The sequence below is a fragment of the Aspergillus alliaceus genome (assembly GCF_009176365.1).
Source record: "Aspergillus alliaceus strain CBS 536.65 unplaced genomic scaffold BDW43scaffold_32, whole genome shotgun sequence".
In the NCBI taxonomy this organism is placed as follows: domain Eukaryota; kingdom Fungi; phylum Ascomycota; class Eurotiomycetes; order Eurotiales; family Aspergillaceae; genus Aspergillus; species Aspergillus alliaceus.
In genome coordinates, this window is record NW_022474715.1 from 427,548 (window position 1) to 451,392 (window position 23,845).

The 23,845-nt window shown below is 50.8% G+C and overlaps 9 protein-coding genes across 9 annotated transcripts; 6 read left to right on the forward strand and 3 right to left on the reverse strand.

Moving 5' to 3' along the window:
* Positions 1–573: 573 nt before the first annotated feature.
* On the forward strand, positions 574–2,993 carry BDW43DRAFT_312778 (transcription factor; the record flags this gene model as incomplete). The annotated part of the gene is made up of 5 exons (XM_032047429.1): positions 574–1,322; positions 1,396–1,655; positions 1,714–1,848; positions 1,911–2,001; positions 2,069–2,993. The coding sequence occupies 5 exons, from the start codon at positions 574–576 to the stop codon at positions 2,991–2,993; spliced, it is 2,160 nt and encodes a 719-aa protein (XP_031898696.1).
* A 2,972-nt stretch (positions 2,994–5,965) lies between these two features.
* Positions 5,966–7,707, forward strand: BDW43DRAFT_134709 (glycoside hydrolase family 5 protein). The gene is made up of 3 exons (XM_032038236.1): positions 5,966–7,028; positions 7,081–7,498; positions 7,545–7,707. Exons 1-3 carry the CDS (start codon positions 6,309–6,311, stop codon positions 7,610–7,612), a joined length of 1,206 nt encoding a protein of 401 aa, XP_031898697.1. The 5' UTR covers positions 5,966–6,308; the 3' UTR covers positions 7,613–7,707.
* On the reverse strand, positions 7,707–8,632 carry BDW43DRAFT_134545 (GNAT family N-acetyltransferase). The gene has a single exon (XM_032038235.1). It carries the CDS (start codon positions 8,510–8,512, stop codon positions 7,802–7,804), a length of 711 nt encoding a protein of 236 aa, XP_031898698.1. The 5' UTR covers positions 8,513–8,632; the 3' UTR covers positions 7,707–7,801.
* Positions 8,633–9,206: 574 nt separating this feature from the next.
* Positions 9,207–9,761, forward strand: BDW43DRAFT_312781 (cysteine hydrolase family protein; the record flags this gene model as incomplete). The annotated part of the gene is made up of 1 exon (XM_032047430.1): positions 9,207–9,761. The coding sequence occupies one exon, from the start codon at positions 9,207–9,209 to the stop codon at positions 9,759–9,761; it is 555 nt and encodes a 184-aa protein (XP_031898699.1).
* A 782-nt stretch (positions 9,762–10,543) lies between these two features.
* Positions 10,544–12,720, forward strand: BDW43DRAFT_312782 (multicopper oxidase; the record flags this gene model as incomplete). Its single annotated transcript, XM_032047431.1, has 7 exons — positions 10,544–10,732; positions 10,782–10,837; positions 10,895–11,005; positions 11,052–11,111; positions 11,159–11,329; positions 11,379–11,504; positions 11,568–12,720. The coding sequence occupies 7 exons, from the start codon at positions 10,544–10,546 to the stop codon at positions 12,718–12,720; spliced, it is 1,866 nt and encodes a 621-aa protein (XP_031898700.1).
* Positions 12,721–13,686: 966 nt separating this feature from the next.
* BDW43DRAFT_312783 (uncharacterized protein) lies at positions 13,687–15,134 on the forward strand (the record flags this gene model as incomplete). The annotated part of the gene is made up of 5 exons (XM_032047432.1): positions 13,687–13,816; positions 13,882–13,902; positions 13,952–14,013; positions 14,067–14,417; positions 14,505–15,134. The coding sequence occupies 5 exons, from the start codon at positions 13,687–13,689 to the stop codon at positions 15,132–15,134; spliced, it is 1,194 nt and encodes a 397-aa protein (XP_031898701.1).
* A 591-nt stretch (positions 15,135–15,725) lies between these two features.
* BDW43DRAFT_312784 (uncharacterized protein) lies at positions 15,726–16,699 on the forward strand (the record flags this gene model as incomplete). Its single annotated transcript, XM_032047433.1, has 3 exons — positions 15,726–15,997; positions 16,075–16,108; positions 16,160–16,699. 3 exons carry the CDS (start codon positions 15,726–15,728, stop codon positions 16,697–16,699), a joined length of 846 nt encoding a protein of 281 aa, XP_031898702.1.
* A 1,974-nt stretch (positions 16,700–18,673) lies between these two features.
* Positions 18,674–20,806, reverse strand: BDW43DRAFT_312785 (iron-containing redox enzyme family protein; the record flags this gene model as incomplete). The annotated part of the gene is made up of 1 exon (XM_032047434.1): positions 18,674–20,806. One exon carries the CDS (start codon positions 20,804–20,806, stop codon positions 18,674–18,676), a length of 2,133 nt encoding a protein of 710 aa, XP_031898703.1.
* Positions 20,807–21,934: 1,128 nt separating this feature from the next.
* Positions 21,935–23,280, reverse strand: BDW43DRAFT_312786 (pyridoxal phosphate-dependent transferase; the record flags this gene model as incomplete). The annotated part of the gene is made up of 2 exons (XM_032047435.1): positions 21,935–23,148; positions 23,208–23,280. 2 exons carry the CDS (start codon positions 23,278–23,280, stop codon positions 21,935–21,937), a joined length of 1,287 nt encoding a protein of 428 aa, XP_031898704.1.
* Between the last annotated feature and the right edge of the window lie 565 nt (positions 23,281–23,845).

Sequence of the window (23,845 nt, forward strand, 5' to 3'; positions counted from 1 at the left end):
CTGAACCTGGTACTTAGTATCAAGGAACTATTACTATCACAGATCAGAAAAACCGGAACCGGAAAAGCCCTCCGGACAATCGATCGGTGTCTCCTCTTCTCCTTCGATCTGAAGAAAGAATTCTCCAGAAAAGGACAAGGGGGGCAAAGAAGGGAGAGGGAAAAACAAAACCCAAGAAAAGTTCCCAAAAACCAGAAAATTGTAAAACGCACCTATTCTTAGTTCCCCAAGGTTTTGCTGCGACGCTATTCATGGATTGAACAATGATCGATTGATTGACACTGGCAAGTGGATTTCGATTTTCTGGCATCCTATTCGTGCCTTGCCCCTTCCGTCGCGGCTCGTCGGTTGACTCGCTTCACTCCAAACGATCCTATCTCGAATGGCCGTGCTGACGCTTGCCATTTCGCTTTGCCATCTAGTAATAATAATAGCATCCTTTATGCTAGCTACGCGAGCTCCCTCTATCGTCCTACACACTACCCCCAATCCCTCCTCCTCTTCTATCGCGCCCGACTCCGTCCCATCCCCCCATTAGGCGGGGCGACAGAGGTCGTTTCGGCCGCCATCGCAATGCCTACATATCCGATCCGACGCAGGCCTCGCGAGTGCAAAACTTGTCTACCGTGTCGCGCCAGTAAAGTTCGCTGCGATCGCAACGTGCCGTGCGGAAACTGCGTCAAACGCAACTTTACTTGTTCCTACGGTCGTCCGCCGCCAACCCAACCAAAACCATCGCTCGTCCCTGATCCCACTCCCTTTTCATCCGCGGCCGCCACAGTCGTCACTACGCCTCAATTGCCTCCTAGTTCATCCTATATACCTTCTAGTCGAGATGATGCACCGGTTTCCTCCTACAGCGCAGAGCCGACCTCGGACGATGGCATGTCGGACAATGTCACAATATCTCAGTTCGAATGGGATGAGGTGAATTCCAAGCTGCGCGCGATGGAGCAATTACTGGCTAGTCTGAATTCCCTCTTTCAGTCACATGCGGCAAGGAAATCTACCGATCCTCGTTCAGAAAAATCGGCTGCCGAGGAGGGCAAATCTCCAGCACCTCAGGGAATCTATGGACAGAATGCTATGAAAACAAGCTCCATTCATATCGGCGCAAAGTCAGCGTTGATTGATATTCTGGATAGGTCAAAAGGCTCGGATGGGACAGCGGATGCGTTGCCTAAGGAAGACCTGCTTGCAGAATTGGCGATGGAAAACGAAGCTGCTTCATATCCCTTTGTTGATCTTTGGTCGTCCGACCCGTACACTTTTAACATTGCCGGGGTATGTGGGGTATTACCGGATGATGAACAATGTTGCAGGTGGGTGGAACAAACTTCGAGTCGTGTTTTCTTGTGGCGCACGCCCTTTAGCTGATTGGCGAGGTTCCCGCAGGTTTCTCCGTTTTTACAAAGACATCGGCGCAGTGCTCTACCCCGTCCTCCCGGATCTCCCCAAATTAGAGCGCGATACACACCAACTCCTGCAAAATCGGCTAAAGGCAGGGGGGGTTTATCGACCGGATATGAATGGCTTGGTAAAGCCATTCGGCATGAGCTTGCCTTTCCTGAGCCTCCTCTTCGTCGTTTTAGCATCAGGTTGCCAGTTATCTGACCTGCCACTGAAGGAGCGGGAGCTGACATCGTGGGTATATGGTGTGTGCGCAACTCCTTGCTCTGACGAGAAATTCTATGGCTCACACGTCTCTCTTAGTGTCGTGTTCCTACCAGTGCTTGCGCATGATCAACTATGTATCGCAGCCGACAGTGGAAGTAATACAAATCCTGTTAATCATCAGCAATGTGCTCTCGTATAATATGAACGCCGGTGCTTCTTATACCTTACTTGGTAAGTGGGAAAGGGTACAATGGTCTTCCTCGGTCAAGGTTAACGGCGATTTTTGTCGATAGGGATGACGGAGCGGATGTGTATGAGCCTTGGGCTTCATGTTGAGACACCGGGGTTCTCGCAAAGTCTCGCAGCTTCTCGGAGGCGAGTCTGGTAAGGCATACAAAGTATTGTCCTGTTTGCAAGATTCTTAATGTCCTAATACTCGTGATTCTCGCAGGTGGGCAATGGCTTTTCAAAATAGCCATTTTTCCTTAGCTTACGACCGACCATCCATCACTATGGTAAGCCAGCCGGAAATCCCATATGACAGGAAATCGATGCCTGGCCATCGCTCCTACTTCGAAAGCCTCTGCCGTATTATTTCCGTTGTGCTGGAGATGCTGCGGGGGCTCATGCTCTCGCACCACTCGCACCTGCGATATAATGAAATTCGCGACTATAAACAACGAATAGAGCGCATTCTTGCTGATACTACCCCGCATCTGCGTTATCGGGAACACTGCGTCACCTTGGCGGATCACATCGAGCGGACCGAGTTGCGGCTACACTCATCTTACTATATTTCACTCATGTGCCGGGTCTCTTTGGATCCTGACGCCCCGCTCGATGACCAGCGACGCGCGATTGTCCGTGAGGACTGCATCATAAATCTTATGAACACGATCGAAGCTTTTATTGAGCTGCATTCACTTCATCCCCATTGCTCACGTAACTGGGTCAGTCTCCAGCGAACAATTGCGTCCGCCTTTCTTCTGGTTGCAAACAACAATGACCAGATCCACCGGCGGACTTGGGAGTTAATTGAAAAATTAGAGGCAGTCATTGCCGAACATGTGAGTGGAGATGGAAACGTAAACCTCAATATCCGGACAGACTCGGCCGGGCATTTACTATCGTCTCTCCGTGCCCTCCGAGAGGTTGGCGCTGCTTTCAACTCTCGGAAGAAGAAGAGGGCACCCGCTCCTGAGGCTATCTCCCCGAAACATGTTTTCACCTCCCCGGCTTCCGTGAGCGTCACCACCTCGTCGCCTTATGCCGCGGGCCAGAGTATGAGTTCCTCGGAGGATGGACATATTGACAACATCCTAAATCGAGTCTCTGATGTGATGTTGTTCCCTAGCATGAACATGGGGAATGCATGAGGCCGTTGTAACCAACATAGTTCCCATCCCTCCCCTTGTGGGCCTGAAACGTGGGGTACCGCCAGCGATGTTGCGTGGGTTTCTCGCCGTGAATACCGGTAGTTCCGTATACCCACTAAAAAAAGTCGCTAGAGTTGGAAATTTTCGGGTTAGGTAGTCTGAAAAAGGCATACTTTTGCGACAATCATCTTTGAATACGAGAGATCATCGGACGGGGGACTTTTCCATTGAGGTCATCCTCCCAGCCACAGAGATGAGGATTGAGAGTGGTACGCTCGCGACATTCGCGCCGCGACAGGGTTGAAAATGTAGTGGGCGCGTGAGACTGGGAGAGAACGGATAGGCCATGAGGGGTATTTGTAGCTTACCAGGGGAGGACCCTTTCGGGGTGTCGGAGGTTGATTCCCTCAGGAAATTGTTTTGGGGCCATGTTTTGGGATGGAGATGAAGAGCGGACACCAATCGCACGTGGCCGAAGGAATGCCGCTTCGGCCGAAGGCGGTCCGTGGTTTTATGGCGTGAGGTCGCAACTTAATCGGTGTAAATCCAGTCTCTCAAGGGTCGATCTTGCCCTATAGCGATGCGGTGTTTCCTCCCCATCGTCAGGCATCTCTCTCACACTCACACTCACCCTTTTCTCTATCTCTCTTCGTATTGCCTGTCGTATGTGATCCTCCCTTGCGGTTTTGTTTCATATGAGCCCATGTCTGCTTTTCTTGTGTGACAATTACTAGATATGGTTCATACTAGAGGGTACGTGTTTTTCAATAATTAATAATAACTCGGTGGAAACCTGAACTCCTCTTAGACTTTCCCATTATGGCAGAGGCACCATACAATTTCCCCAACGACAGTCTCCGGTCATCCCGAGATAGTGAGAAAAAAAAAGGGGAGGAGGGAGGGGGGAAGTGGTGAAGGGACCGAAAAAACAATAAACAAACAACCAATATTACTTTCTGTAGCGTACCACCTGCGTGCACCCTATTTATCTGACTTGTCTATGGCAGTGGGAAGGGACTTGGTTCGGGATTTCCCTCCACGGCCAAAAGCCTCCTCGGAGCCGAAGCGCGGGAAATGCATGAACCCATGAGGTTCTGCCATGGATGGGGTTTAGCAAGATGAGGAACCGTTCATTTGTGGGGTTTCCGTTTCGGAACCGAGATCGACAAATATAGCAGGGACTACGAAGACAGCCGGCTCTCCCAGCTTCCGGACATTGCTAATTCCCTTGAACTAACGCTCGACGAACGAGCATCGTTTTTGTTGGCCAGGTGCTCCCTGGGAATGGTTGCACGTTTGTCGTCGTGGGGGAGGGCATGGATGCTGATAACCAGTTATCTGGAGCCAATATGGAGGATGGATTTTGAACGGTCGCGAAGGATCGATCAGGCAATCACGGCAGGTTGAAACCAAGCTCTTTTTTGGGGTTGATTGCAACATGGAATGTCCCAGTTGAAGATTGTCAGGACTGAACGCACGGATCCGAAACGGAAACACGAGCTTAGCTTGGGCAATGGGTGGTATGATGCTGCGTTGCTCGTCGGGTCCAATTGGTCGGAGACCAACAGGACAGAGCACAGCAGATTAGCCACGAAATCCTGTCAAGTGCTGCTAAGTGCTACTGCGGAGACAGGACCATTTTCCTCCAACCAGCCGCCCAATGTGTGATATTCCTTATGTTTCAAGAGAACAGAGCTCGACTAGGATAACCAACCCCCCTATAGGAGAAAGGGATTCGCCTAGATAGTGGTATACTGTCTGTGATAGCCTAACTTTGCGGAGGGGTTTGATGTGGACTACATTAGATTCCCTCCATATGCCTCTGGAGAAGATATAGGGAAAAGTTAAGAATGTATGGAGAAATAGTAGACTTGACTAGTATCTAAGGTAGCCCAAGTTCCATGGTTTGGCCCAGTCTTTGCTCTCACTAGCTTGAATTGTATGGTCATGATTGGTTCCCATGATAACCGAAACTTACTTTCTTCTGATCAAACAAAGACCTTTGTCCCTTCTTTTCACTACTTATCCCTTTCTCTAGGTCACTGGATGCCTCTCTCTCTCGTTCAGTTTCTACCGCACGATTTAAATTACGGTTCGCTACCGTGTATAAACTCTCATCTGCTCTGCGAAAGACTTTTACGCAAGGGTCTCGAATCATTCCACTAGAAGAGTCTAAATCCCTCAGACCCCCAGCTCACATAAAGATAGTCCGAACAGGAAACCCCCTTTGTGAATTCGCTCGGAGCGTACGTCGATGGGATCCAGACCGGCCCCGTCCTCAAAAGGGCCGGGCTACAGCTATTCGTGGTCGAGCTCTGCACCTCGGAGGCGCTGATCTCCCTCCCTCCCTATCGCGCGCGAATAAGAATGGCCATTCAACGCACTCTTCAGTCACGGGCCACGACCTGGATTGGGTATAGTTACTAGAGCATGGGAGGATGTGGACAGTCGACCTCGGTATCGACAAGAGAACGGCACTATTTCTTGCCTAGCGGACTTACTGGTAGAGTGTTCCCAAATATGTTTGACCAACGACGCGTCCGAACGCCCTTTCAGGTTCCTCATGCATTCCGGAAACCACTGCCGATCAGAATGACATTCCTGGATTGGCCAGCTCACGCAGAATGAGACCCATCGAAATACTGGAACATTTCGAAAATGACCGTCCCTTTCGGCCGTAGACAAGTTGAGCGGAAATCTAAATTTATACAGGTTGATCGTTGGGCTCGGACAAGCCAAATGACCATGGATTGGGATCTTCAGGGTTATTGGCTACGGAAAGTGCGCTAGGTCAACGATGCCTTTTAAGACTTAGGCACAGGGCTTAATTCGGGGTTTCCGCCTGTTAGTCCACGGCATTGTCCGACGACGACAGTTCATTACTACCCCTTTTCAACTTGCAAATGCACAAAGCCATTGCTATGTTGTTGTTTGGCCAGAATACCTGTGGAATGCAACTCTGCACCGCCCGATAGACATGTTCTTATCCCTATTGAGTCAATATCTCCCTTGCAGCAGCCCGGTCACGTCACCCAAGGCACAGCCTGAGGAAAACCCTAACACGACGTAGCCTTTCATGGGTCAGACACATTCTCTGCTGAACTCTTCCAACATAACAATGGTTTACCAGATCCAATCATGCTTGAACCAGCAGATCACCCCTCAAACATGGATCGAAGAGTCCGTTTGTTTCGTTTCGGCGAACATGTGTCGGTCACAAGTGATTACTGGCCATAAAGCTGTTGGTGTTCATCTAGTACCCGTACAATTCCCCGTTTGTGTATCCCATCCTGCTTGTGGGCCTTTCGAGCCGAAATGGGTTGCATGAGGGTAGCAGCTCTCAGCATCCTGGCAACTCTGACCCTCGCCTGGCTGCCGTCGAACAAGAGGGTAACCTCTAGCAATGGAACTGACCTCTTTGCCCCCTCGGGCGGTAAGATTCGAGGGGTGAACTTGGGTACCCAGTTCGTGTTCGAACCCTGGATCGCCATGCAGGCCTGGTCTGAGATCGGCTGCGAAGGGGAGCAGTCCGAATACGACTGTGTGGCGAAGCTGGGGCAGGCGGCAGCCAACGACGCTTTCGCCGAACACTGGAGCTCATGGGTTACCAAGGATGACATCGATGAGATGCAAAGCTACGGTCTGAACACGATCCGCATACCCGTCGGCTACTGGATGAAGGAGGATCTCATCTACTCTGACAGCGAGTATTTCCCGCAGGGCGGATATGATTACCTCGAGCAACTATGTGGATGGGCTAGTGATGCGGGTCTGTACATCATCATCGACCTGCATGGGGCCCCTGGTGCGCAGGTGGCGAAGAATGCCTTCACGGGCCAGTTCGCCGACACGCCTGGGTTCTATGTTGATTTTCAATATGCCCGGGCACTAGAGTTCCTCGAGTGGATGGCGACCAACATCCACACCAAACATAACTTCCGGAATGTGGGAATGTTGGAGGTTGTCAACGAGCCAGTGCAGAATCCCGATACCACAGCCTCCCTGCGCTCCCGCTATTACCCCGATGCTTTCAATGTGAGTCCCCTCTTTGCCTGGGTAAGGAGTGATACTGAGACATAAATCAAAGACCATCCGCGGGGTGGAGCGAGAACTCGACATTGACCGAGAAAACTACTTGCATATCCAGATGATGGACAGTGTCTGGGGTGCTGGGGATCCGCACGAGCATCTCACCGATGACTACTACGCGGCCTACGACAATCACCGGTATATTAAGTGGGATGCGGGCGTGGCGGTGTCTAAGGAGAACTATATAAAGACCTCCTGCAACGACAAGGTGGCGGCCAACTGGCCCGCTATCATCGGCGAATGGAGCCTGAGCGTCCCGGATGATGTGCAGGAGAGCCCGGAATGGGAGCCATATAGCAACCAGGATTTCTACAAGAAATGGTTCGCTGCACAGGTGCAGACGTACGAGAAACAGCAGGGCTGGATCTTTTGGACTTGGAAGACACAGCTGGGGGAATACCGGTGGTCATATCGAGGTATGGACTGTTGGAATCTCTGGAGGAGTTGCGCTAATTGTGATAGATGGGGTGGCCGCGGGAGTAATCCCAACCGATCTCAACTCGGCGTTGAACGAAGAGGTGTGCAGATGAGTGGTTGAGGGCATACAAATGCTACGAGGGACGATAGTAGCAGGAAACGATAATAATTACTACGATACGAACCGTACACCCGGCTTAAAGATGGGAACCGATTGCATCTCATAGCCCTGAACTAGCATTGGCCAGCGACGCCTCTAGAAGCACCAACATCTCCCCTCTATTACCCAAAGTCTATAACCATCACCTTCGCCCCGATTCCATACCCTTCGCGACCTCCCCCCTCATAGCCTCCAGCCCTCTCCTCTGCCTCCCCATCTCATCAAAATTCGTCCCATCTAACCACCCCACAAACGCCTCCCTAACAGCCCCCTCCCACTCCCTTCTAAGCAAAGAAAACCACGCCGTATCCCGATTCTCCCCCTTAACAACCATATGCTCCCTAAACACCCCCTCAAACGTAAACCCCAGTCTCACCGCAGCACGCTTACTCCCCCCATTCAAATTATTACACTTCCACTCCACCCGCCGATACCCTAATTCCTCAAACACATACCAAAGCAACAAAAATGCCGCCTCGGTAGCCCCAGTGGTCCTCTGCAACCCCGGCGAGAAAAGAACCCACCCAATCTCACACCTTAGATGCTCAGGCACAATACTCATGAGAGATATCCAGCCCTTTACCTCTTGGGATTTGTTGTCGATGATCGCGTAGAAGAGAGGGTCCTTTGATTTCGATTTCTGGGCAACACTGGACTGGAAGGTGGTGTATTCGGTATCCGGGTAGGGGCCTTCGGGGAGGTAGGTCCATGTTTTTGTTTTCTGGGGTGAGCTGCCGCCGACTTGGGTCCAAAGGGGGGCAGCGTGCGAGGGGTCGAGGGGGGTTAGGGTTATTGTTTTGCCGGGGAGGGGGATGGAGGTTGGCGGTTTGGCAGGTTGTAGGTTTTGGGTCATTTTAGGTGAAGGGTTTTGTGTATAGTATAGGTAGTATTGAATATTGAATTGAGGGGGAGGAGGTGGGGGGGGGGAAGAGAATGAGTGTGTGTACGAGGGGATGATGAGGGTGGCTATGGGTTTTGTGTATGGAGGTGATGTTTAGGGAATATAATACTTGAGTCATTATTTAGTTACATAAATTTATATTGGTGCCGAGATTCGTCATCCCGGGTTTCGGGCTGGTTTGGATCTGATAGGAGGTTAGGGCCGAGATGTGGGGGTCAGTTAAGATGCCTATTTAGTTGTGTTGTGTCTTATTTGGTTAGGGTGAATGTATGTTGTATCTGTGGCAGTTTTGGTTCACAGTGCATATATAATAAGTTCGAGTAGACGGGCTTCAAGTAATAACTTTTCATCATAATAGACCCCTCATATTCCCTTCTCTACCTACATTCATTCCCCTTCCTAGCTAAGATTCAAGTACCATCTCCCGTCGCCGTCTTGCATACGGCACCGCTCCCATCGTAGCCGCGAAGCGCAAATCAATGAAGCCTTTGTTCTCGTGTAAGTTGATGTTGCGCAGTGTCAAGCGGAATCGGCACTCCTCTGTGCCCGGTACCGGTCAGAATCCGCGGGACCGGGATGGAGCGAGTCCATAAAACCAAGAAACACCCCCAACAGTCGACTCGCTACAACCTAGGGAAGCTTCTCCATGAAGAATACAGCTCTCCTCGTCTTGGACGTTCCGAAAGGCGTCGTCAGTCACGTTTCCGATGCTACTCCCTATGTCCAGCGTCTTGCCTTCGTAATCAATGCCGCCCGAACACAATCCATCCAGATCATTCATGTTAAGACGGCCTTCCGTCCTGGGTACCCTGACTTACATCCTCGAAATCCCTCGGCACAAAGAGTGATTCCTCTGGGGAAGTATATCGAAGGCGATGAAAGTGTGGAGTTCCATCCTACCGTGGCACCTCACAAGGAGGACATCGTTACGACAAAACGTCGGGTGTCGGCCTTTGTGGGCTCTGACCTTGAAGTGACCCTTCGCAGCTCCCGCATTGAAAACCTAGTCGTGGTCGGTCTGATCGCTAGTGGGGCGGCGCTATCGACTGTTCGCCAGGCAGCGGACCTTGACTATGGGTTGACGGTCCTTGAGGATCTATGTTTGGATCGAGATCAGGAAGTACACGAACTGTTAATGAAAAAGGTCATCGCAAAACAGGCCAATGTGGTCGCATCCAAGGAGTGGCTGGCTGGTCTGTAGGGATATGCAAGGGTGATCCTGTGGACTACGGGAAACTAACACTGATATTGCGGTAAGGGCTTGGAGTATAGTTCTGTGCCGACATTTCTGATAGACCTCAAGATTCGTGATTCGCATCCTCAATGGCGCCCATTTCTTTACTTATGAACAGTTATATCATCATACCGAATATGACATCTGTCTTCCACATTCTGTGGTATCGTTCTATTGTTAACGGACCCAAAATCTCCAGACCTTATCTCAAGAGACGCATTCGGCTATAGCTACATTTCATGCAAGGGATGCGCGCTTCTTCCACGTGTGGTCCAACCAGCTGAGAACACCTTTCACACGTTCACCGATAGGTCCAATTACCTCCTCGCCAAGTAATTATTATAGGATTTATTCTCCGTCCACTGAACTATGAGCGGCCGAGAGAATACCTGATCTAAACTGTTTCTCAGGGCATGGTGTGGGTAGCTCGGTTTGACCTCCTTGGAAGGGGGATCATACCGAGCAGAGCTTATCTGGCAATGGAGAAATACCTTTCACCTGTCAACGAAAAGAGCTTACGAGGCCAAAACCTTTTCTAGACTCGGAGAGTTTGAGATTGTTTTCTGGATGTGAGCGCATCGAGAGGGAAGTGTCGATCAACCGCATCCGCATCCGGAAATATCAAGCCGCAATGGATATGCCGCCTGTAGCATTTTTAAAGATAAACAAGTCGCACTGGGCTTGCCTTCCTTTCCCTCAATCCTTGCAACCTTTATCTCCTGTACAATCAATGACGACTGTCTTGGCAGATGTCTGTTCTATCGGCCGTTACTGCCTTGCTTATATGGCTCGGCCTAGTGAAGGCTAAGCTGGTCCGCGAGACGCTGGAGTTCACCTGGGGCGAGGGCGCTCCAAATGGCGTACCACGGCAGATGGTCCTGACTAATGGGGGGTATCCGGGGCCAGATTTAGTGTTTGACGAAGATGATGATGTCGAGGTAGCTCAAGGAGACAAAACATGCACATTGTAGTGGTTGACTTTCCTAGATTCACGTCTTCAATCATATGCCATTTAATACGACCGTACACTGGCATGGTCAATCGTGAGATACACCCAAGCTAGCTAGCTACTTAGGCTTGGCTAATCATGGTGCCAACAGAATGGAAAACACTCCGTGGTCCGATGGTGTCCCAGGGCTATCCCAACCGCCCATCCGGCCGAATTCATCTTTCGTATACAAATTCAAAGCATCCCCAGCAGGCACCTTCTGGTTCGTGACCTTTTGGTTATCCAACTCGCGCTTCTAACAAGTGCAGGTATCATTCGCATTTCAAAAACGTGCTGCAGGATGGACAAGTGGGAGCATTCTATATCCGGTAGGATTATTGCCGCACTTTCAACCAACGTAGCTCACTTTTCTCAGCCATAAGCCAGATGCCCCGCGCCCATACTCCGCAATCACTAAAGACCGTGCCGAATTGGTCAAAATGCAGCGCGCCGAAGCCAACCCAAACTTGATGCTAATAACCGACTGGACTCATTTCACAGCTCAGGAGTACTACCAAGCCGAGATTGATTCTGGCCTGAATCTCTTGTAGGTAACAAATGCCGGAATACCGGAGCAATAGACTAAAGATGTGTAGCTGTATCGATAGCATTCTCATAAACGGTAAAGGCTCGGTTTACTGCCCAGGGGGTAAGTACATGCAGGGTCTTGCAGGCTCTCAGATCGGGCTGGTACTGGAAGGTACAAACTTGACCGATCGAGGGTAAGTATCGACAAGAAGCGAAGAATACACTCCCTGGGTTGCATATGCGCTAACTTTAAATAGGTGCTTGGTGCCCGCATTGCACAACGTCCAGGGGAGCTGGCCAAACCAGAAGCCTGATGCAGTCCCACAATCTATGCACAACAACTGCACCCCGTCTGATGGTGGTATGCCTGTGATTAAGGTTGATCAGCGGGATGGATGGGCGAGTCTGAACTTCATTGGTGCGCAAGCGCAAAAAGGGACTACTTTCTCAGTGGACAACCATCCGATGTGGGTATATGAGGTGGACGGCCAGTTCGTGGAACCGCGTCAGTACGAGATGGTCGGGATGTACAATGGTGCCAGGTACTCGGTTCTTATAAAGCTGGATCAGGCACCGGGGGATTATGCGATTCGAGTCACTGATAATGGGGGAGACCAGGTTATCAGCGGCTACGCTGTTCTTTCCTACAGTGCCCCAAACCGGAAAGGGGATGGGGTCAGACCACAAGCACTAGTTGGCCCCCATACGAAGGGATATATTGACTACGCCGGACAGAACACGTCTGCTAGCGTTAGGTATCTGAACTATACCGAGAATCTCCCCGCATTCAACGTTCCCCTGCTACCGAAGTCTGCGGACCTCACCCTGAAAACTCACATGACGCGCATCAACAGTTCGTACCAATGGTCCTTAGGCAACGGAGTCCTGTACGAACCCGAGACCACGGCAGACACCCCGCTCATATTCGCGAAGCAGCCACTGGATCTAATAGCGCCGAAATACGTACTCCAAACGCTCAACAACACCTGGGTGGACATCATCATCCAAATCGTATCCGACCCCGAGATGGACCCCATTCACCCACCGCATCCCATCCACAAGCACGGCAATCGTGCCTATATCATCGGCGATGGAATGGGCGTCTTCAACTGGTCATCCGTCGACGAAGGAATCCGAGAGAGGCCCGACCTCTTCTACCTCGATAAACCCGCGTTACGCGACACATTCACCACGAACACACTCACGGCTTCCCAGGATGGTGGAGTATGGATAGCGATCCGGTACCATGTCCAGGGACCATTTCCCTCGCTGCTCCATTGCCATATCACCACGCACCAGGAGGGCGGTATGGCGTTGGCCCTCCTGGACGGGATTGACGTATGGCCTGAACTGCCGACAAAGTCGGAAGTGGTGAGGCTACAGCAGCATGCCGGTAGACCTAGAACATAAGTTTTGTCAATTGTACGAGTTTGAGATTTAGATAGGTAAAAGCTTACTATTTCCTTTCTATGGATCTCGATTATGGTGGGGCATACAGAACATCATTCATTATAGACTAAAATAATAGATACTGCGAGCTCTCCATTCTGGTCAAATATTCAAACTGCTGATGGGTGGTTGCTTTTGCTATCCTTGATCTCTTGAGACGACCAAGGAGAACAAGTTGACCGGTACAGAATAGTGTATAGATGGGTACTAGGCCTATTCAATGCTAGGTATAAAGGCCCGCGTAATAGAGTATAATAGCCTCTAATTACCGTAAGAAACACACATACATTGCTGCCTACGGCGGATTCGCTTATAAGGATGCTTATTATTCTGAGGTCGTAGGTTGCTGTGGTTTGGGTTAGGTACCGATGTTAGGGCTTGTTTGGGTTGAGTTATTCCCGCTTTCTAAGCAGTGGATATGTGGCAATGGAAAGCAGCATAAGTGTATATATATTTAACAAGGACGGGGGATGACAGCAGTGAGACCTATCTGCCATTCCTGGCCTATTGCTTTCTTCCAGGTATTTTCTCGGTAGGTGAGGGGTTATGAGCTGAACTTGCAGTCGTATGTACATGCACCTCACTCTACATGGGTCCGTGCTGGATCAGCATAGAATGGGCCAACCAAATCGCCAAGTGTACCACGGGAAAAGTAACAGAATACTATCTATGCAACGATCATTTCCTTTTTAGAGACCGGTGCAATTCGGAGGTGATAGACCGTTGACCTTGATGCAGGTCAACCCGCCATGCATATGGTGGCCTAGGGTCAATTATGAGTTTCAATTGCGCTAGGCGGGGTAGAACTTGGACATTCCTCCGATATATTTCTCACTGGCGCTCACTGTTTGTTGTGCCGGAGATGAGATCATAAATTCTGTTCCATTTGGTGGTTTAATCTGTTTCTGAGTTCAGGACCTGACCATCATGGCTTCGAATCTGACTGTAGAACAAAAATACTCCTTGGTGACTCGCCGTATGGAGTTACAAAATGGGGCGACTGCACAGGAATTGCGAGCCTTATTATTGAAGGATAGGCCTGTGAGATTTCTTTGGGGTACGTGGCGTCTGCCATTTATTTGCTGTTAAAGAAGTCAATGTTTGACTAACGATGACTATCAGACACTGCCCCTACCGGAAAGCGTAAGTGACTGCTCTGAGCGTATCCGATCCTGGTTAACAGAGAATCCAGCGCACATCGGCTATTTCGTTCCATGGGTGAAGCTATCCGACTTTATTCGGGCAGGAGGAGAGGTAAGGCTAAGTCCCTTTGTAGAATGCATCACACTGCATTGCTAACAGTGCAGGTCACTGTCGGACTGGTTGATACCTACGCATTTCTGATCAACTACAAGCACCCATGGGAAGAGGTCCAGCACAAGACAGCGTTTTACCGATATCTCATTACCACTGTTCTAACGGCGATGGGAGTCCCCATGTCCAAGGTGAAGTTCGAGCAAGAATCAAACCATCAAGGGACGCCACGATACAATGTGGACCTCTGGAAATTCTGCACCTTAGTCTCACAGGCGGACGTTCGAGCCACGGGTGCTGAAGTCGGCGCAGCCACGTTGCTCAGCCCATTGCTTACGCCAATCGTGCAAGAATTGATGGTGGAATACTTCCAGGCAGATGTCGAGATTGGCGGGAAAGATCAGGTTTGTTGAACTACTTGCAGTTATCTTCGCATTGGGTGACGGGTATAATGTGCAGACAGTGCTGATACTTTGGGACATATTCTATAGAGAGGAATTTACACTCTGGGCGAGCAATTCCTTCCCCAGCTGGGCTACCGCTCCCCTGCACATCTGATGACTGAACTACTACCCAGTTTGGTCGGCGGCAAGATGTCGTCCTCCGACTCGGCAAATACCAAGATTATGTTCCTGGACAACGAACAGACGGTGCGGGAGAAGGTCTCCAGGGCGTCCTGTGATGCCGGCGTCGTGGAAGGCAACGGCATACTACCGATACTTGAGCACGTTCTGATGCCTATCAGCGAGCTTCGGTGGAGCAACCAGAGCCATTCATCCCAGAAGCCTGTTAATGGCGGAGGTTACGAGTCAAACGGACAGAATGGCTCTGAAGGAGCCAAGTGGCCATTCTGTAGCAAGGACGCACCTTGGGGCACTCTTTTCAGCATCCCCGTACGAAACGTAGGATGTGAGTGCAAGGCGTATAGACACTACCAATCCTATGAGGCCATAGAAAAGGATTACAAGGAACAGCTTATAACGCCAGAGACGCTGAAAGCTGCTGTCGCATCGGCATTAAACGAGTTGCTGGATCCTGTCCGACTGGCCTATGAGGGTAACGCAGAATGGCGCGAGGCGGACCGAATGGGTTATCCCGAGGATTGGCTAGGAGTGCAGTAGCTAGCATGTATCCTCGATGTTAGGTAGTAGCGAATTAGCCTCTGCTTGATAATGTGTACCTGACCTGTGTTACCCCTCCTGTCCCACACTGTTGAGCTTGCGTGGAATACATACCGCGTGGGGCATGTATACGCTGGTAGGCCACAGAATAGTAGATCGTATGTATTGCCTTGGCGTGGTCTCTGAGTCTAGCCATACTTACTCCAACGTGAGTAATGACCATTTCGAACCCCGCTTCGTCTCTTTTTCTGTTCCTATTCTATTTCGGTGCTTCACATGGTCCCTTTGAGTTGGAAAGTAACGTCATACCGGTCCGTGTCTGCATGATTGGCGTCCCATATACCCACTTCTGTATGCAAAGGTCAAGCGGAGAAAATTAGGGGAAAGAGGGGAAGGCCGAGTAGGCCAAGAGGGGTGTTTAGGAAGACCAGAGTTACGGATGAATATTTGTCACAGTCAGTTGTTCGGCAAACCCTGATATCCTATGCTTTTCCTGGGATTATTTCACATCCACACTAACATCTCTTCGACTTCGACATCACCGTCGAGTTCTTCTGTTTTGGAATATCTGAACTATTGAGACACACCAAAATGACTCGAACCGAACTACCCCAATCCGACTTGTTTCCTACCATCGACCTAGAGCGCCTCGTAGCCAACTCCGGCTCCGAGAATGCAAAACTACTCGAGGCTTGTAAATCGAACGGAGTGTTCTATCTCGACTTTCGAAACTATGCCGCCACTCGAGACATTGGCCGGCAAACGGAGGCCATCTATGCTGTGTCAGACCGCTACTTCGAGCAGCCCATCGAGGTGAAGATGAAGGACTTGAGGAAAGACCAACCAGCCTCTAGTGACCGAGGGTATGTCTTGCCGAGTTGCCTCTCCCCACTGCGTGCCTAAGAGCTATTGGGATAGAAGTTCACCCTCCGCGTTGTAGGTTCAAGTTCTACGATTTCGAAGAAACCTTCGAGGTATGACAGATCCCCCATTCCCCCAGATCTAGCCCCTGCTAAGAAAGCCAGATCTCGCACGATGAGATGCAACAAGGCAGCTCACGGCTGTCTGGTCCGCTCGCAGAAAACGAACCTCTGCTCAGTGAATTCCACTCACACTGCCACAAAGCTTCGCACCTGATCCTCTCCCGCTTAGAGGAAGCACTGAACATCCCCCTCCGGAGCTCCCACCGTCCCGGACAACCCAGCGAGACCGGCCTCAAACTCGTCGCGGAGCCATCATTCCCCACAATCGCCGACGTGCCGGAGACCAAGCATACGGACAGCGGCACGTTGACGTTCGTCTTCTACGATAAATGGGGGCTCCAGACCCATCTAGCCGAGAAAGGTCCAGAGGACCGGACAGAGAACTGGGCTTTCATCCCTCCACCTGCACCAGGCTGTGTTATCGTCCATGTGGCCAACACGCTGCAGCGGTTGTCAAAGAACCAGTTGCGCTCGCCTGTGCATCGGACCAGTCAGCCTGAGGATGGGCAGGAGAAGAGATACGTTCTCACCTACTTTTTGAGACCGGAGGACGCAGCGAAAACTCAGGCAGTTGCGGCTTAGGAGTAGATACATACATACATGGCTACGAGGGTGAGCGATGTAGTATTGATCTCTAGAGTCTGTACTTCAATATATTGTAGATGCACTTCACCTGTGGATGTTTTGTCTGCCTTCCTAAGTACAAGTCTACATATTCTATACACTGGACCCAGGGTAAAATAACCTGCATGATGGAAACATACCCCTCTCGCAACAAGATCCAGTCAAGTCCCCCAACCCTACTGATTTATTCCCGACACCCACCTGAGCATGGGTTTTCAAGTTCCAACACAGCCAGCTCCGCCCAGATGCAGAACACAACATCCTGCATGAGATCGATCACAACCCCACCCAACTCCGCTTGGACCCCTAACCCATACCCTTCCCCTCCACTACACACCATCTGGCAACCTGCAAGGTATGTATGTACATTAACCGCACTCTTCCGATACTGACCAAGTAAACCTCCCTCCCTTCCCAAAAGATCAAATCAGGTGCCGGAACAAAAGCCCAAACCGGGACAAAGGACGGGAAAATAAAATCAAGAAACCACTGATCCTCGATCCCAACCCAAAAACGCACTATAGAACCAAACCAAATCAAATCAGCATGCAAGATGACGCCATCTAACCCTCAGATCCTCACCTAGAGCCAAAACCGCCCTGTAAATAACGTATAAAACATCCAACACAAAAACATGGTACCAATAAGCTCCCGCACTGGGGGCACGGACCGCACGGGAAGTTAATTATATCAATCTACATGTCCTCTTATGTTACGGTATTATTAATTGATTAATTACTTCGACGCAGGATTTGCATGTTTTTGTTCTGTATGTATGAATTTTAATATTGTGATTTGGGTGTCTGTGCGCCGAGTGTTTCCGGGATTGAATTCCAGGTGAGGGATTGGGTTTGTTGCGGATATGAGTTCTGGGTCGGTTATTGGATTACCAGCATTTCTTTTTGGCGGATTATAGGAGGGGATTTTTATGCGGCGCGTGGGGTATTTTCTTTGGGGGTTTGGGAGGGTACTCAGTGCTAGGATGAGAGGTGGTGGTTGAGGGATGTGTATCTCATCGGGTAGGGTTTGTTGTCAGGACGAAACAGGAAAAGAAATAGGTAACCTATCATCCAGGTACTCCTCGTATATCGTGCTCATATCGCATGCGCTCGACCTTGAATTTCTTGAGGCAAGCACGGTGGAGTACCAATAACTAGGTTACCCACTTCGCTAGATCGGAAATCGAGAGGAGTAATAGGGTACGGTCCAATTGACGTACTGAAACCAATTTCTCTCTGGTTGGTTCACGATGTCGCAACGGCTGAAGCAACACGGGGACTCGAGGAATCTACGCATTATAATGTGCAGATTGGGTGGGGAAGCGGGGATGCAATACAGTGTGGTCTGGGGCGATGTGGCCATTCCTAATGCCCCGATCTCGTGCGTCAAGTCTAAGGAGGTTCATCACGGCCATGGCTGTGAGGTGACTTAGGATTCCCATGTTTCTACTCATTTCTGAAGACTATTGCGCTTACACTGGAAGAAGTGAGCTGGTGGTGGAGCTGCAGAGATACGTCTCAGAAAGCATAGCGCATTGGCGGATTAATAACGCACCAAATGAACTTTACTCCATTGGACTGCCTTCTTCCTCTTTCTACTTCGACGATCTATTATCTGGCCACAAGGAGAGGTGTCGACGAGACAGTATTTACAGATACTAGTCTATTGGTTGCATATTGATCAGCCGGCCGGTTTCCTGCGACGCTCAGGCTGCCTTGATTGCAACGCAGCAGGTGGTGCCCATCTGAGAGCCTTCGTCAGTCCCCCGCAATGGCATCGTGCAAGGCATCCGTCAGTCTTAGGGAGTGTATCCAGGTGCTGAAGACGACCAAGGCCAATCATTTAGAAGGGCGACTTGCTCTCACCGCCGTAGACCCTGATGTGCTAAAGTGTGGGAGGCCACAGAACCGGATTTGGTCCGCTTCATCTATCCTATTTGAAGCAGGCTGCAATTTCAGTCTTCGCCATCAAATACCCAGCGTGTAATTCTCGGGTCTCCGGTCCATTCTCAAGTTCCCCATGCCGAAGTGCGTCCAAGATGGTCTGTTCCCGGGCACTGATTTCCATCAAGGCAGTTCGACTCCTTGGAGACATGATGCTACCATGGACGCTCAGATGTTGATGGAGATGGACAAAAGCCTGCGTAATGCCGAAAAGTCGCCATGTATGCTTTCTTGGCCGCAAAGCTAAGGTTGCTAGAGTATACGCGAATGGCGAGGGCCACCGGCGTAGCACCTCATCGAGATCGCGTGGGGCCGTGGACCCGGTCTGGTTGATGATGTCCAGTCCAATTTCAACCAGGCCTAGTGGGTCCTCTCGGCGGGCCTCATCCATACCGTCGACTACGGGGCGCTCCGGTGCGAACCCATGCTGAGCGCGAAGAAGACGCACTGCCGCGCAGCCTTCAGAGCTCACGATTCTCCACGGCACGGAGACCCACGATTCCAGCAGGCAAGGATGTGCCATCCACAACGGGATTAACCGTTCTAAGTTGGCTTCTGCATCCATTGCAATGGTGAGCTTGAGTGGGCCCTCTTTTCGAGAGTTGGGGATGTCTGGCTCCCCCACGCGTCCAAGGTTGCGGATGTTGGATCGTAAACTTGAGATCCTGGAATCCAGGGGAACGGCATATCCGTTCAAACGGGACGACTGCTCAGAAGAATGATCACCATGGATGAAGTCGCGCTGTTTATTATCCTCGCAGAGACTGTCGATCCAATCTCTGACCCGTGCAACCTCGCCCTCTGTGAAGGCTCCAAACATTCGGCCTTCCCAGAGCAATGAACGGATGATTCGGCTGCGACTGCTATCTCCTTTGTAAACCCACGGCCGAGAGTTACTCAGGCTGGTAAGAAACTCGTTTTGCAATTCCTCCGATTCAAAGGTCTGTGGATTTATCCATTCGCTCAGCGACTTGGTGCCCACCCGCACCGGGCAGGTGTCATGGATCCCGTCGGCTGCCTTGGCTTTGGCCTTGAAAATGTCTAAGACGTCTGCCGCAAGGGAACTATACCAAGAGCTGGGAAGTCCCTTCACTCCGGGCGTTAAACAGCTGGAGAGGACATATCCAGCCTGGACCCGGTTCCACACCCGTTTGACGGCAGCGTCACCCTGCTTCGCTTTAATAGCTGTCAGGTACTTCACCACGGCAGTACTGGCAATAGCTGTATGGCCCGAGTGCGCATTGTCAATGGTGATATGGAGAGTGAAATAGGTCGGGTCGATATTCAATTCGCGCAGCTCTTTGGCTACTATAAGGGTGTCAAGGGTAAGCATCTCAAAATGCATATTGTAACCCAGGATCTCCGGCAAGAATTCAGCCGGGTACAAAGAGATGAGTAGCTGCAGGACAGAGGCTCTCCATATGTGAGGGTCATCCATATCACGGTTGTTGGCAAACTCTCGCGAGTCGGCTTGCCCAGGATCACGGTTCAGGCCCTGCAGCAGCCGGCGAAAGACATGGACATGGCTTTTCTGTAAATCACCATCCCCAATCTCCTCCGAGAGGATCTGCCATAGATCCTTTGTCACGAAGCGCATTGCATATGGAGCCGTTGCCCGGTGAATATAGCCTAGCCATGCGCCGTCCACAAACTTCATGGGAGCCCTTTGGACGAGCCAATGTTTCGCGTCATCGGCGGACAAAAACATCTCCCGGCCCTGACCGCTAGCCCTTTTCTGCAGATACTCTCGCCATTGCATGATCACAGCTTCCTGCTCAGATTGAACGAACATTTCAACCCCTACGTCTGAAAATTGGCCAAGCCGTAAGATAGGGTGATTGCATTTGTGCGCCACCTGTAGCGCCTCGGAAATGCAAGCCTGTAGGACGTTGCGGCCCTGGTCAATGACACCTGGATGTTCCTCAATATTGTGCAGCTTGAAGTACATGTCTCTGTAGAACCTTTCGAGGATAGGTCTATCGTTTTGCTTTTCATGTGTGGCATCTTGATTCGTTCTGTGCACTGTACTTTGTTCTCTCTGGCCACTCCATCGATTTTTGGTATATCTGACGATGGCTAGGAAGAGAAAAACCACGGCGGCCTTCACCAGGTTGGTCGTCATGGTTCATTCAGCCGTATTTGGGAAAGTAAAAGGAGAATGTATAGCACAGCACAGCGAGGGGGTGGCGCCTCGAATAGCACCAGAAAGTACCACGCCAAGGAAGTGGAATTCGAGAATAGTACCGTATAAGGCATCAGAGAGCAGAAGGGGCGAGAAGCAGATGACGTACAGGGAATACTTAACAAGATACCGCCATGTCGCTTTCAGTCAATCAATTCCTACGCGCGACCCGTTCTCCGCTGGATTCAGCTCAACGTCTCCAAGCCACAGGCATTTTGCAAAGGTCGATCTAAGGAAACAGCGCTAGTAGATGCGAGACACGTGTAGACTTGGAAAATGTAACTTTTGATTTTCATTTCTTGTCCTTTTTGGGCGGTATGGGCGGAATGAAACCTTCATCCCACCCTGCTTCTCTAATGCATGCAGAAGTATATCCATACCAGCGTCAGGCCATAGCCCTGGCATGCGTTGTCCTCGTTCCCTTGCTATTGGATGAGACCCTATGTAGTCGTCTGAGCGAAAGGTTAACAAGGCAGAACCCCTCTTTCCCGGAATTCACCATGGACGTTGCTCAGGGACAGGGCCTAGTCAGCCCCGGCAGGCTCAGTGGGATGGATGTTTTTCAGAGGTAGAGCGACGGGTTCTGGCGGAGGCTGATCATTGCTGTAACTAGCTAGTGTGTGTTGCATTGCGATGGTTGCAAATATTGGAAATCCAAGTCCTTATGCCGTTCAGTGGACTAAGCGCTTGGCTGGTCTGGCGTTGACAATAATTTTTCCTGTTTGAGTCAAGTTCAGAGAGGTTTGATTTCAGAATTACGGGAAGGAGATGTGACATTTAGGTGTTAGAAGAGTAGTTCCACGTTTGTAAAGCTTCTTGTCTGGAATGTGGTTCTTACCTACAGTGCTGTGTTAGGGCTTTTCGGCCCAAGGCTCTCTCTCTGTACAGGACATTCAGTTGAAAGCATAATGAGTCCCCAGACGATACCCACTGTTTCAACTCTTTAGTTATCTATATCGTTGCTATTGCCATAGCTATTGAACTACTAGACAGCTTTGCCACCTTATTCCCTACAGTAAAGCATACACGACAGTTCACTCCCGTAGCCAGGGTAAAGACACACCTCCATTACAACCTCGAAGCCCGGCTCGAACGCATCCCCCCACCAACCTCCTCACAAAGCCCCTTCAAAGCCTCCCCCAGGAACACAAAATCCCCTTCATCAAGATACACCTGCGCACTCACCCTCACCCAAAGCTGCCCCGCATGCACAAAAACCGGAACGTAAGTCCTATGCCTCCTAACCAGCGCCTTCGCAATCCACTCCCCGACCTCCCCCAGCTTGCCCCCCAAGTCAACCGGCAACCGCACATTAACCATACTACACCCCCTCGTCAACGTCCCCTCCTCATTATCCAAAATACCCGTCCCCAAAATCCCCGCCATAACCCGCCCACCTTTATTAGCAAGCTCACTATTATACCGCATGATCTCCCCCTCCCCGCCACAAACCCTCCTCCGAAACCTCAACGCATCAGCCACACATAGAAACGGACTATAATCCATGGTCCCAAAGCTCTCAAACAACGTCTCAAACTCAGATTGCTCCTCAAACGTCTGCCGGAACTGACCCCGACACTCCGCATTCTTCGGCCTATACCCCCAGCTCGTGGGGAACGTAGTCCGCATAAGATGCTGATTCCGGAACGGAACGTAGAGAACAGCACAGCCGCGCGGGACAAAGAGCCATTTATGGAGATTGCTGACGAAGAAGTCCGGTTTCAGGGCCGACAGGTTAACGGGGATCTGGCCGACGCAGTGCGCGCCGTCGACGCAGGAGAGGATGCCTAGTTCACGGCAGGCGGCGATGAGGGCTTCGAAGGGCATGCGGACGCCCGGCTCGAAGGTTATGGTGTCGAAGACTGCTACCTTGATATCTTCGTCTTTTTCGCGGATCTGCGAGACGGTGTTGTAGAAGCGGGAGAGGATTTCGGAGTCCGAGAGCGGGTAGGAGAGGGGAATGCGGGTGAGGTTTAGGCCTGTTGTTTCGGAGAGGTGGAGCATTGTGCGCTCTGCGGCGCCGTAGACGGTGCTGAAGCTTAGGATATGGTCTCGCGCTGTGTAGTCTAGGTTGCGGAGGATGGTGTCGATACCGCTTGTTGCGTTGGGAATTAGGGCTATGGTTCCTAGCGGGGCGTGGACGAGGTCCGCCACGGCTTTGCGCGATTCGAGGAGGTGTTTGCTGTAGTCGTAGCGGATGAAGGCGTCTGGGGAGGTTTCGACAAGGTCTTGCTTTTCGAGGAGGCAGTCGCGGACGTATTTGGGGATGGCGCCGAAGGAGCCTGGTATGGATTAGTTAGGGTTGTGGGTGTTGGGGATGACAATAGGATGGGGGCTTTACCGTGGTTCATGTTGACCCAGGAGCCGTTGAAGAGAAAGTGCTCTCTCATGGGCTTGCCGAATTGTGTCTTCATCTTGGATTGGTATGGCTATGTTTGATGATGAGTGTAGTATATCACCAGGGGCTTAAGCTACGAGGAAGCATTAAGGTAACCTACTTATGAATTACCGCACATCAATTCATTTATCTGTGTAGATCTACTCTCCCCTCACAGTCGCGATCGACCGCTCATTTCCCTTGAATTTCAACAGGCAGGCAAAGAGCGCTCATTCACTACGAATACCCGGCTGCATCTACCAACAATTTTATTAGGGCTTCTTGTATGTCCCAACGCGCGCAAATTTATTCAGAGTCATATTGGGAAAAGCCCCAAGGACACCATGACCGTCGCGCCACCCGCTATTTTCTGCGCTGTACAAGGATATGACACGAGGTATGGGAGCCCAATTGGCCAGCTGCAAGCTGCATGCAATAGCAAAGGCTATGACAACGGAAAATTAATAACATGCGCACGGCCGCCGGGTCCCCACCCATGCATCTTTGTGGTGCTGCAAGCCCTAAACTAGCTTGAATCCAGCTCCTCTCAACGCTACCTGGAAACGAAACACGATCCCAGTAATCCTGCAGGGGAAAGGATT

Excerpts from the sequence above, each read along its gene's own strand:
- BDW43DRAFT_134709 (XM_032038236.1), top strand. The coding sequence starts at position 6,309 with ATGGGTTGCATGAGGGTAGCAGCTCTCAGCATCCTGGCAACTCTGACC. Across the intron at positions 7,029-7,080 it reads ATTACCCCGATGCTTTCAAT|ACCATCCGCGGGGTGGAGCG; the intron begins GTGAGTCCCCTC and ends CATAAATCAAAG. Across the intron at positions 7,499-7,544 it reads ATACCGGTGGTCATATCGAG|ATGGGGTGGCCGCGGGAGTA; the intron begins GTATGGACTGTT and ends TAATTGTGATAG.
- BDW43DRAFT_134545 (XM_032038235.1), bottom strand. The coding sequence starts at position 8,512 with ATGACCCAAAACCTACAACCTGCCAAACCGCCAACCTCCATCCCCCTC.